The sequence below is a fragment of the Mauremys mutica genome, chromosome 11 (assembly GCF_020497125.1).
Source record: "Mauremys mutica isolate MM-2020 ecotype Southern chromosome 11, ASM2049712v1, whole genome shotgun sequence".
In the NCBI taxonomy this organism is placed as follows: Eukaryota; Metazoa; Chordata; order Testudines; family Geoemydidae; genus Mauremys; species Mauremys mutica.
Window position 1 is genome coordinate 66,819,229 of NC_059082.1, and position 12,402 is coordinate 66,831,630.

General features: G+C 42.8%; 1 protein-coding gene across 1 annotated transcript; it reads left to right on the top strand.

The window, feature by feature from the left end:
• Nucleotides 1–1,484: 1,484 nt before the first annotated feature.
• On the top strand, nucleotides 1,485–11,814 carry NTAN1 (N-terminal asparagine amidase). Its single transcript, XM_044980402.1, has 10 exons — nucleotides 1,485–1,681; nucleotides 3,790–3,892; nucleotides 3,977–4,042; nucleotides 5,212–5,320; nucleotides 6,559–6,632; nucleotides 7,292–7,345; nucleotides 8,527–8,580; nucleotides 9,365–9,462; nucleotides 10,557–10,670; nucleotides 10,855–11,814. The coding sequence occupies exons 1-10, from the start codon at nucleotides 1,601–1,603 to the stop codon at nucleotides 11,032–11,034; spliced, it is 933 nt and encodes a 310-aa protein (XP_044836337.1). The 5' UTR covers nucleotides 1,485–1,600; the 3' UTR covers nucleotides 11,035–11,814.
• The last annotated feature ends 588 nt before the right edge of the window (nucleotides 11,815–12,402 follow it).

Below are 12,402 nucleotides of genomic sequence, written 5' to 3' on the forward strand. Positions count from 1 at the left end.
TCTGTGTCTTAGTCTGTGATAAATCCTTGATTAGGACTATGTGTGATCACAAAGACTATGGATACTGCATTCTCTTTGCTTGTTTTTCCCATTTATGCTTTTATAACCATAACAAAAGGAGGCAATAACACTTAGCTAATAAGCTTATTAAGCTGCACTTTTTCTAGAATTGTTTATACTTTGCTGAGCAAAATTATAGTGAGAATACTGAGCATACAGCTGGCTGGAAAATGAAAGGGGGATCTGGTTTTTCTCCCAACATCTTTACATTTTCCATTCAGGTCTAACTAGCAATATATATAGCCCACTGCTTATCATGTGGCATATGACGTAAGGTCTGTGTGTGTCTTTTGAGAAGGATGTCAGTTTTGGGATCTGTATCTCTGGGAAATTAATTTGAAAATACATGACATTTAGTGTAGTCAAAAGCAAAAATGCCTCTACAAAAGTATTTTTATGAGAGCTAGTTATAAGTAATCTCTGCCAGAGATTTGTAGTAGTATCCAGAGAGGGCTGATTTCATCCCAACATTTCCTTCACTTCAGCTTGCTGACGACAGTTTGAGGGACCCTTCCAGTACAACTCATAATTTAGTAATTACGTCTGATTCCGCTGACTTTTGTGGAGAAAGAAAAAGCAGATTTGTTTAAGACTTAAATGAATTAATGCAATGTATGTCAGACCACAGTATCACTTCCCAGCCTGTACAAAGTCTGACTTGGGCCATTAGATGTGAGGGCTGTGGTGTGAGTGCTGCAGATACCAAGCCACTGCATAGGAAGTGGGGGCTGATTGAAAGTACCCAGTTTTAAATAAATATTTCTGAATATACCTCAAGCAATTAATTATTTACTGCTTTTAAGGTATGAAACTCTTAATTTGACATAATGTGCTAAATTTTCAGCATGGATCTAACTATGCACAAAATATGTGGATGCGAAGGGGGAAAATCTGTATGTGTGAGTATATCTTACTGCCTCTTCTTATCTAAAGACAAGATTTTTACATGTACAAATGGATGGGCCCACACATTCAGTGGGCCTCTTTTTACTGGCCTGCTGAAAATTTGGTTTGAGTATTTGTGCCCTGCTTGTGTAATTGATGGTACTTTTCATGAGAGAACTAACACCTGCTGTCATGGGCAGATTCCATGATAGGTCATTCTATTCCGCCTGCTTAAAATGCCCCCTGTAGTTTCCATTAGAGGTGGTTTATTTTAAATACAGCCCTTCTGGAGTTCAGTAGTCCCTGTCCTGGAGGTGGACATTCAGACAGATCTGCAATTGTCCTAGCTGTGAACCACACATTTCTTCAATCCTTGCTGGGGTTGCAAGTTTCATTTTAAGGGGGAGAGTACCTATGCTGACGTGGTCTAACGTGCATCAGTATCTCTTTCTTTCCCCGCCCTTAGTTGAAGTCAGGCTCCTGCGCAGACACTCCGGCTGCTTGCACAGAAGTACTCAAATCCAAACCAGGCTTCTGCATCCGGACTACATCTCCCAGAACCCCTTGCGATGTCAGCCCGTGCAGCCTCCCCTCCCAGCTGGCTGCTATCGGAAGTAGTCCGTCCAGCAGCCGCAGGAGCGGGCGCTTCCCAGAGATGCCTCTGCTGATTAACGGGGATCGGATCGATCTGGCCCAGCCCCCGGCGGAGGTGATCCGCACCTACCCGCAGCTGGAGGTAAGGGGACGGGAGCTGCACTGGCAGGGCTGCAGGGGAGGCAGGAGGGTTGTCGGACTCCAACCAGGGGAGCTGCAGTGCCCAGTTGGAGGGAGTAGGTTTGTGCGGGCTCCCGAGCTGGGCGGGGTGGACGGGAGGCCCCTCTCCTCTAATGAGGAGAAGTCCAGAGCCTGTTGGCTCTGACGGGGAAAAGGGGAGTTAAATTGCATGTGACATTGGTAATCAAGTAGGATGGGGGTCTGTACGCCTCTGTGTTTGGCGCTTTCAGTGGGCTAAATGCCCTGGCACAGGGTATATGCAGTGTTGTCGCCATGTGGGTCCCCGGATATTGGAGAGAAAAGCTGGAAGATGTAACATCTTTTACTGGATCAGCTTCGGTTGGTGAGAGAGACCAGCTCTCGAGCCAGACCTTGTCTCTCTGGCATAGGGTGCTCTTGGGTGTTGGAGGCATGCTCACCCCTCTCCCCCTCAGTGTGGGGTGCTGGGTGGGGGGGCAGAAACCCTGATGTGGCGCCCACATGTTGGAGGCATACACATCCCAGCCTGTGGTGTTCTTGGGGGCCCAGAAGCCCTGATACAGGGTGTTCTGGCATGAGCAGTGCAGGGGCATAGATGTCCAGCTATGGGTATTGGGGGGAGGGTCTTTATGCATCATCAAGAAGCAAAAAAAAAAAAACAACACCAAAAAACAAAAAAGCCCAAGCTCCATTTCCCCCCCCCCTTCCCATACTAGAGAATGCTATCCTGCTATAGCCACTGGAAGTGGAGAACCCCTAGTGAATCATCAAGTCCATACCCTGGCTAGATTCTCACTGAGCCTCTGCAGCTCCCAAATCAGGTATGCAACATAGCCAGTCTTAGACATTGCTAGAACAAAACAGACTCAAGTTTGTCATTGGGTATTAAAGTAAATCAGTGTTGAATGATGTGTGTGGTCAGCTTCAGGAAACTGAGTACTCAGTAACAGTTTGGTTTATGGGAAGGAGGGTTATGTAATGTTTTGTGGAGTGCAGATGAGAAAATATCACTTAGAATCTATCCCGCTACTGCATTCCAGCCAGCAGGAGGAGTTTCTTACCAGCTAAAGAAATGAACATAGTGTTTGTGCTTCTACTTCCAAGACAGCTTCTAATGGGGAGACCCAGAATCATTTGAGCAATTCAGGGTTTGCTGGTACAATAGACTTTGGTTCATTCTCCAAATAGGAGGCTTATGTATGTTAATTCTCTAGTACTAATATAATAATAATAAAGATTTATAATGAATGAAATCATCAAATAAAAACAACTTACAAGTAATCAAGTTGATTCTTTTGTTCATATCTTCTGGTATTTTAGCTCTAGATTGTGATTACCTTCCTCACCTTGAATGGTATCTTCTTCCATAAGACGTCCTTTTGACTTTAGCCGTACTACTCATGTTGCATCATGCGATTTGGTGTATGTGTGTAAGGTTATCACAGTCAAGCCTTAAAAATTATCCTATGTGAATGTCTCTTAAAAGCATCCAAGACAACAACTATAGGGAAGCTAATAGGTCTGACTTAAATATTTAACTCTTCTAGTCTTAGCAGTAGACTGAGCATAGGGCTAGGAGCCAGAAACTGCTGAGTTCAGCTCTTGTACTAATTGATGATTATGTGGCCTTGGTCAAGTCCCTTTCTTTTTCTGTCTCTCCATTTTAAAGTGGGGATGACAGTCTCTCTGTGTCTGAGGTGATGTGAAGATTAACTGATTAATGTTTGGAAAGAGCCTCGGGGATGTAAAACTCTTCTTCTTTCTTGCCACTTACCTCTTTGGGAGTCAACGACTTTTATAGCCTTCTTCCAAAACTCATGATTGTACGCTTGGCTTTTGTGGAAACCAGTCACTCTCAGGTCTGCTGATATCCAATCCAAGTTCAGAGTCTTTGGCCTCCCCCTTTGTTACTGAAGATGTAAAACACCATGAAATATAAGTATTTATGGTCAACCTCAGCCTTCATGGTCTTCCCTGAACTGCCACCTGATTCCCTTTGTTTTCCATAGGCCTGGTTGGGTCAGTGTCCATTCTAGTACTTGCTGTACCTGCTCTTTCAGCCATTTTAGTCTGAGTGCAATTTATTTACAGGAGAAAGCAAGAGTTCTAAGAGGCCAACCTGCTCAAACAGTGGGACCCAAAGGACTTCTGTACATCCAGCAAAGAGAGTTTGCAGTGACCACCCCTAAAGATGGTATGTGGGGATGCAGTAATGTTAGCTATTGAAGCAACAGGCATGACGGCCAAATTCTTACTGTATTTCTCTCCTTTAAAACAGGTTCCGTGTCCATCCTTGGGTCTGATGATGCAACTACCTGCCACTTGGTGGTGCTCAGACACACAGGTATCATAAAGGAAACCTGGGCCATGAGATGCATGTTTCTCAAATAATGGCTGTGTAATAACTGTTACTTCATATGGAATTTCCACATTTGATGTATTGAGCTTGCACTGGGTATCCTAATTCATTTATTCTGGTTTGCATGGGTCAAGTTTTAAGAAACAGATCTTGCTATTACCAGCCTGCATGACCTTCGGCAGCACACACTAGAGCTGCATGTTTACTCTGACCCTTAGACCACAGGAGTCTGGTTTGTTGGTTAAGTGAGTGACTTGTCTAGTGTCATACAGTGACTCAGGGCCTGTCTACGCTAAAGAATTTAGATCGATCCAGATTTAGACTGAAAAATCCACCCCCTTGTGCAACGAAGTTAAACTGGTCGAAGTCCCTGTGTAGATAGCACTACGTCAGCAGGAGAATTCTTCCATTGACCTAGCTCCTGCCTCTTGGGGAGGTGGATTTCCTATGCTGACGGAAGAAGCACTCCCGTGGGTAGAGGTCAAGGGTTCTCCAACTTCAGTGCACCGTGACCCCCTTTTGACAATACAAATTATGACATGACCCCAGGCCGGGGGTCCAGAGCCTGAGCCTGCCTCAGCCCAACTGACCTGGAGGGTGAAGGAGGAGGGCACAAAGCTGAAGCCCAAAGGCTTCAGCCCCAGGCTGGGGGCCTGTAACCCGAGTCCCAACACGCAGCACTGAAACCCTCAGACTTTGGGTGGTGCGGCTCAAGCTATGGCTTCGGCCCTGGGCCCCAGCAAGTCTAAGCCAGCCCTGGCGACCCACTGTGGGGTCCTGCCCCCCAGTTTGAGAACTGCTGGTAAAGGTGATGTCTATGCTGAAGTGCTGCAGTAGTGTTTCAAGTGTGGACAAGCCCTTAGTGAGAGATGGGAATGGAACTCCTTCTCTTGCTCTTATGAAGGCAGCACAGGAGACCTAGTGGTTTCAGCAGGATATTGGGAATCAGGAGACTGAGGTTCTGTTCCTGACTACACTGAATTTGTGTGATATCAGACAAGTCACTTAATCTCTTTTAGTGCCAGTTTCTCCTCCTGTAAAATCTGGATGCGGTTTATCCATTTTTATAACCTACTCTACAGAATGACAAAGTTTTTGTTGCTGTTGTACAGAGCTGTGGTCAGGTAAATGTTTCCTTATTGCCTGCCTTCCAGGGAGTGGGGCTACCTGCTTGACCCACTGTGATGGATCCAACACGCGAGCCGAGGTGTCGCTGATTATGAGTGCAGTCAAATCTTTCTCTAATGACACAGAATGCGGAAGGTCAGCGCTGCTCTATTATGTCTTGTATATGGTATTTCACAGGTGTCTGTTGTGTGTAAGGCAGGAAATTCTAAATGTGATCATTTGGGGCTCAGATAAAGAATTAGCGGCTTGCTGAGCCAGGGCAGGAAAACACATCTCAACAAGTTACTGTTTCCACAGTGATATTTTTTTTGCCTACTGGCATTGTTATGGATTTAATAGCTTTTCTTGCTCTTGATTTACTCAGCACCATTGATGTTTGTATGTATATATTATTTTTGTAGTTCTCTTAGCAGTGATTTAATTTAAAGCGTGATTCTGCTTTGAATAGTGTCTCTGTAAAACTGCCATTGTGAGGTTCCATGTTTATTGGGTCTCAGTGATTTCCATCTCAAATGTGCTTAGTTTCACAAAGGGATTTTTGTTTTTTTGGTCCTGTAAACTCATTCTGGGATCTGAGTTAATCTGGAAGTTTCTGACTTGCACATAAAACAATAAAGTTTCTGAATCAGAAATTAGTTATAAATTCTGTTGCTGTTGTGGGAGCCAGAAAAGAATCCAGCTCAATTCCTTTTGATTGTGTTTACTCCTGTTAGACCTGTAGAGGCAAAACTTGGTAAAGTTGGCAGCTACGACGCTGAATACACCTGATCCAAGACTTACTTGAAACACCTTAAAGGGGCCTGATTTTCAGCTGGTGACTACTCAGCACTGTCTAAGAATTGGGTCCCTTTACGGGGGTCCCCTGAAGTTGGATACCTGAAAATCACTAGTCACTTTTGAAGAGCTTGGCCACAGAGAACAGACCTATAGAGTGAAAGAGGAGCCATATTTACACACCCGTCTCACCAAGACCCTGATCTTAAGGTTTGAGTGAGTTGTAAGGAAGTCACTGGAGTACATTTAATTGATCTTTGTTGAGAAGCTTAAAACACAGCTTTGTAATTTAAGCTCCAGTCCCGTGAGGAGCTGAGCACCTATAAATCCCATCAAGCTCAGTGGCAACTTCCCACGTTCAGTGCCTCTCAGATTCAAGTCCTTCATTTGTGCTGCTCATCTGATATTCCCTATAGTGTCCAGAACAAAGAGGTTACTCACATGAGGTAATACACAATCAACTGGCGCATGTGACTATAATAAATGAGCCTTCTCTAATGATCAGTGTACAGTGTGGGCTGGGGATTGTATTGAAAAGCTATTCACATTGGGATGCCTTTTTAATTGCTGTTTCCTGTTATTCCATCTCTATTTGTTAGGCTGGAAGTTCACCTAGTTGGAGGTTTCAATGATGATAGGCAGTTATCACAAAAACTTACTAATCAGCTTCTTAGTAAGTTCACATTTTTTTCCATTCTCATGTCTAAAAACTAGAATTTTGGCTGGATTTGGGCCAAGTATATGTGTGTGTGTAATTTTAATCCTCAATTATACAGTAGAAAAAATCTTGGATTTGAGTGTTTCTCCATTTGGGAATTTGAAGTGTTTATACATGGGGGGGGGTGCAGTTGAGATGATTTACACATGTACTATGCTGTATGCTCTTGGGCAAGTCGCTTCTCTCTCTGTACCTATATTTCCCCATATATAAAATGGGTATTACTAATGAATGTACCCTGCTAAATGTGTAACAAACAAAACCTGAGATCACAATGCCAGAGCGACCTTAACCAAGTGCTTGTAAAAGGCATAAAATGTTGACAGAACAAGGCTTTCTCTTTAACAACTTTCTGCCCTTGCCAGTGGCCAGTTGTGTAAATTACTGTTATATAGAGTAGCTTTCTCTTTATTTTATAAGAGCAAGATATTGAGACATATCTGGAAAACACACACTCCTCCATTATCTGTATCGAGAACAATGGAGTGGGAGATTTCCTGCTGGTAACGAGGGCCTCATGTGTAAGCTGCAGTGCACAGTGTTGATATACCCCATAGTTTACATGCCTTGACATGAGTCAGTTTTATACCTTGCCGCTCCTGTTGTTGCTGTAGGAACATTTGATCTCCAGCAAGATGATGTCCATTTAGTGACTTTCTGTGTGACAGGTAAGAGCTTTAATGTTTTCCCTTTTGTAAAAGTATTTTTAGTCTTTGAAATAAATGTGAGGCTCTTCACTGTAGGAGAGAGAACCTTTCGATCCGGCCTGTAAGCTTTGCGAGTCTGTGAGCTCTAGGCACATGAGAGCTTATTGCCGACAGTGGTTTTTGCTGTTGTATACTGATCTGTTCATTTTAGTTGGGCACTCCAGAGTTGGTATTCTGGAAATAGTGATTTACCACAGCACTCCGCAGGTAGGGCAATGGCTAGGGCTTCTCTTCCCAGAAGTGCTATGGCAACTTGCAGTTGCTAGTCGGATCTGTGGAAATAGCTGAAGTATTTCACCCATGTGGTCCTGTGAGCACTTCAAATTGAAGATGTTTGTGTTTCTGCTGGGAAGGAAACCTAAACCCATCTAGGATCAGTTGACATCACTAGACCTGCCTCCTGCATTTAGTGTGTTTGTTTTGTCAGTATTGCAGCAGACAGATGAATGAAGTGTATGGGAGCCTAGAAAACACATGCCCCAAATTATTGATCTTTTATCATCCTTGTCCTCTGTCCCCTCTTCTGTTTCCTTCTTCCTCCATTGTAGCCAATTCAAGTCTGATTATTTTTGATGTCTCATGTTCAGTGAGAACATGAGCTGTATTTTCACACTGGCTGTAGCTTAAACCTTTGAAACATGGCATCATTACAGCTGTATATTTTTGGCATGTGAAATTGAGGGCCAGTAGCTTTGGCTAGAGCCAGTCATGGTGTGGGCAGAAGAGTTACACCTTTCCCCTGCTGCCCTTGCCAATGCATTTTAGTCCTGAGCAGCTGTTTCAGTCCCAGGCCTGTTAGGATGTGAATGATTTCTAGGGTGTAGTGATTTTATATAGTCTGGTTCTGTTCTGGGGATAAATGTCCACCAAAGATAAGGATTAATTCAGAACTGGCATAGGCAGTTGCCATTCTTCTGAGATGGAACTACCCTGACTGTGTCTGAATTTGTCCTGTATACCATGATAGGATATGAACCTAAGTTTCCAGTTCCCTTGTGGCTGCTTTATGCTGCATGTCTCACAATTTTTTTTTTTGGGTAAGGTCTGGGCACCTCCCTGACTAAAGCTAAACTAATGCTGTTTAGAAATAAACATGCTGACAGTGGCTGGATTATTTGACATATTTGTTCTTTTTGAAACAGAATTAAATGATAGGGAGGAAAAGGACAATCATTTTCCAATCATTTATGGAATAGGTGAGTACAATGCATCTTGTACAGTATACTGTTTTAAACTGGTTGCTTTTAGACTTCTAAAGGTAACACATTGGCCAGCCAAGGCTAATATAGAAGATCTAAAATACCATGGTGCACAGATCAGTGTAGCTCTGATGCTAACTCTGGTAGGACAGGGCTGCTGCTAATACCACTCAGAGACTGGCTTTGCTAGACGCTAAAGATGTACTGCTGCTTGGGAAATGCCTGTTGAAAGGGTCCTCTTGGTCAGGAGCATATGTATATTTTTTCTTTTCTTTTTAATGAGATCATAGAGCCTGAAGGGTTATTTCATGGCATTTAGCTGAACTATTGGCCTGCAGTGAGCTAGACTGCTCCTTCCTTTGCCTTTTCTGTTTGGAGACCAACTCCTTTCTGCTGGGTTTAGTTGATTTTGTTCTCTTCCTCCCCCACCCCCCAACTACTTTGTTTGTGATCTTTATACCACTATAGGAATGAAATTTGTCCAAAACTTGTATTCCTATAGTGGTATCTTCAAATTGACCATATTCCTTTAAACTTTCCTCAGGGCTGCTAGAAACCCAACCAAATAGCACTGTGAAAATACAAGTGAACCAGAAAGTGAAACTTACCAGACATGTTTCTCTGTCATAGTCTTGATATTAGTGTCTGATAGGTTCTGAAATTCACCTTGTCTGTGCCAAAGAGCGCTGTTGGTCTGGAATGCTGTTTGTAGGGGGATGGACATTTTAAATGTCGTCATTAGCTGGTTAACTGTGTTTTATTCCAACCATGTTCTCCCCAGCTGTGAATGTTAAAACAGCAGAGATTTTCCATGCAACTTTTCCAGATAAGGGACCAGATGAGGATTTGCGTTCAGCTCGCATGTTAACAGGAGCACCAGTGAGTGAAAATAAATATATATATTTGGGGGGGAGGAGAACAACTCTTAAGAGAAAAATACTCTTGATATTTTGTCTGTCAGAAACTAATAGTTACTCCTTAAGGAGAAATTACTCTAATTAAGATAAAACACTGCCAGTTTGTGGTTGTGTAATCAGAGAGGAACACTGAACATACCAGCCAATATCTGTACTACAACAGCTGCTGGTACCTGGTGGAAAACTTTGACAAGTATTCTATTTGGAAACAAGGACAGACTTCAGTATTTGTATTACAGTAGCTCCTGGAGGCCTCAGCTGAGATCAGAGTACCACTGTGCTAGGTGCTGGAGTTAGTCCCTGGCAGATGAAGGATGAGAGAGGGATAGTGGTGTTAATCCAATTTTACAGACCTGGAATTGAGGTACAGAGACTAAGTGACTTGCCTGAGTCGCGCAGGAAGTCTGTGGCAGAACTGGGAATTGAACCCAGCTCTCATCGGTCCACACGATCTCTCAGATGCAGGTCTGCTACATAAAGACACTGCTTTCATCCAAAGGCTAACGACTTCAGTAAGACGACACTCACACAAGGAAGTATTTGCAGGATCTTGACCCATGCCTAATAAACCATAACAGGGAAACACCCTCTGCTGTCCCCAGGATCATGGTGTAGAAGCAGCTGGAATCTCTGAGTTTAAGGTTTGCCACTTAAGGTCTTGAGCCCAAAATTCTGGCACAAAAGGCTATTTAGCCTCTTGTATAAGTGCAGAGCAGCTGTTTTGTCCAGTCGTTTGGTTAATCCAGGGCAGAGTAGGGAGAGAGAGTTGAGTGGGTAGCAGCATTGCAGGGTGGACAAGGGAGCTGAAACAAGAGCAGCAGTGAAGGAGAGGTAGATGGCTGAACAGGACAGGAGCAGGGGCCACTGAAGAATAGCCTGTTGGCCTAGGATAGGAGCTGCAGTTTGTTGCATATCAGGGGGTGGGGGAAGGAGCTGTGGAGCCAGCAATAAGCTCATTCCCCTTCATGGCATGGTTGGCTCAGTGAGATAGAGGGTTCAGTTCACTTGCTGCTCAATTTCAATAGGGAAACCCTCAAAGTCTGTTCCCTGTTACAGATGACTAATATTTATGATGCAAAGACAGAGCAACTCCACATTGGACCTTACTTCTGGATGCCTTTCCCACACGTGGACTTGTGGTTGGAGCAGGATGATAAACAGATATTACAGGTAACTGAAGTTACAAAAATGTGTTTTGTGCTAGCGTTCCGTCAGCCCTGATTGCTTTTCTGTGCATTGCTGAAAGGGGGGGGCATTTGTCTAGGCCAGAAATTAAAGCTAGAGGCACCAGTAGCCATGCAATGTTATCATCCATCTGGTTCGAAATAGCTCATGACACCATCTTGTTTTTCAGAATCTTTCCACGTCGCCTCTGGCTGAACCACCGCACTTTGTTTCCCACCTTAGATCCACGTTGCTATTTTTAAAAGAGCATCCCTTTCCCGCTGCCTCCCTGTTCCCTAACAGGAAACCTCGACTTTATAAAAAGACCGAAGAAGGTTTATGGGAGCGAGTCTGTTTTGAAAGGATTTAATGTTGAGGCAAATACTGGAGGACATGCTTTGGGAAAGCTCTGCCTCGCCAAAAGTGTGGCCATTTTGCTGCAAAGAGCATCTTTCTGAATCCATGTTGGTCAAATCCCCTGAGCTCAGACTAGCCTTGTTTAATGCTTTTCAAAGTAATATTTTGGCAGGGGTGCATTTGTTTGCACTGTTACGTAAGTCAGTATTTTTTTTTTCAGGTGGTCCTTAAAATTGTGCCCTTCCCCCCCATTTTTACTTTTGGTGCTAATCTGTTGTATATTAAGGCCTTCTGCAAAATCTATCTAGAGAGAGATTTAATATGCACTTGCCCTTTCAAGAGTGCTTCTTTGAGCTGGGACTAGGTGTCCCTTTAAATAGAATTTAAAGTATAACATGTATACAAACTTATTCCCTGGTAAATGGGCGTTTAAAAGAAATCTCTCTCTCAAAAAAAAATCCAACCATTAAAGTCCTTGAATGAATAAATAAAAAATGTTTTGGTGATATAGATGAGATTTTTCACTAGTTGGCCAGGGGTTTTTCTACACTGAAAGATATAATCATTAACCCTGCAGGAATGATGTCCGAGCATAAGCCTTGAAAGCACATTTGTTAAACAGTGCCATTTTACCACTGCTGTTGGAGTAATAGTGTATAATTCAGTACAGCGCTCCAATACTAAAAATGTCTAGAATAATAAATCTTTATATTTACTAATAAATAAACTGGAGATGTCACTAAAGTTTGTCACTGGGCATCATCTTTTAAAATAAACATTAAACTCAACTTTTCACCATTTGGGTTGTTTGCTTACTTTTTGCATTTCTCTGAAGCTTGGACAATGGAAATAAAATAGCCCAAGATGCTCATTCACTGTTGCATTGTTTGGGTTGCAGAGAATACAGGAAAAGATGTAACTTTGCATGCTGTGGGTGGAGTTTAAGAACATTCATGGAAATATTTTTTGACTCAGATTTAAAAAAAATAGCAATCTGGACCTTGATATTGATACTTTTTTACATTAAGATGCTACATGGAAGATGTCATGAAATACTTGCTTAAGGTGTGTCTCCTGTTTTGTGGTTACATATGTTCATCCCTGCAGTGTGAGAACTTGACAGTTTGGTTATTCTGATAAGTAAATCTGTTGTCTATATAAAGCTGCTGTTAAGTGTCTCCAATTTGAGTTGTAGAAGGTAGTCAAAGTGTATTGTGCTTTAATAGCCCTAATAAGTTTTCAGTGTTGTAGATAATCTTGTTTCACAGGACTAAAATCATAGGTAAAGGATCACAAAATACAGTAAGTTATGGATTTCAGGTGACTTTTGCAGTTACTTTCATCTCTCAACTATTGTTTCACTTTCTTTTTGTACATCTAC

What these genes read in the sequence shown, in the direction of transcription:
- NTAN1 (XM_044980402.1), top strand. Translation starts at nt 1,601, where the DNA reads ATGCCTCTGCTGATTAACGGGGATCGGATCGATCTGGCCCAGCCCCCG. An exon ending in AGTGACTTTCTGTGTGACAG is followed by an intron (nt 7,346 to 8,526) that starts GTAAGAGCTTTA and finishes TTTTTGAAACAG; the next exon opens with AATTAAATGATAGGGAGGAA. An exon ending in TCCAATCATTTATGGAATAG is followed by an intron (nt 8,581 to 9,364) that starts GTGAGTACAATG and finishes TGTTCTCCCCAG; the next exon opens with CTGTGAATGTTAAAACAGCA.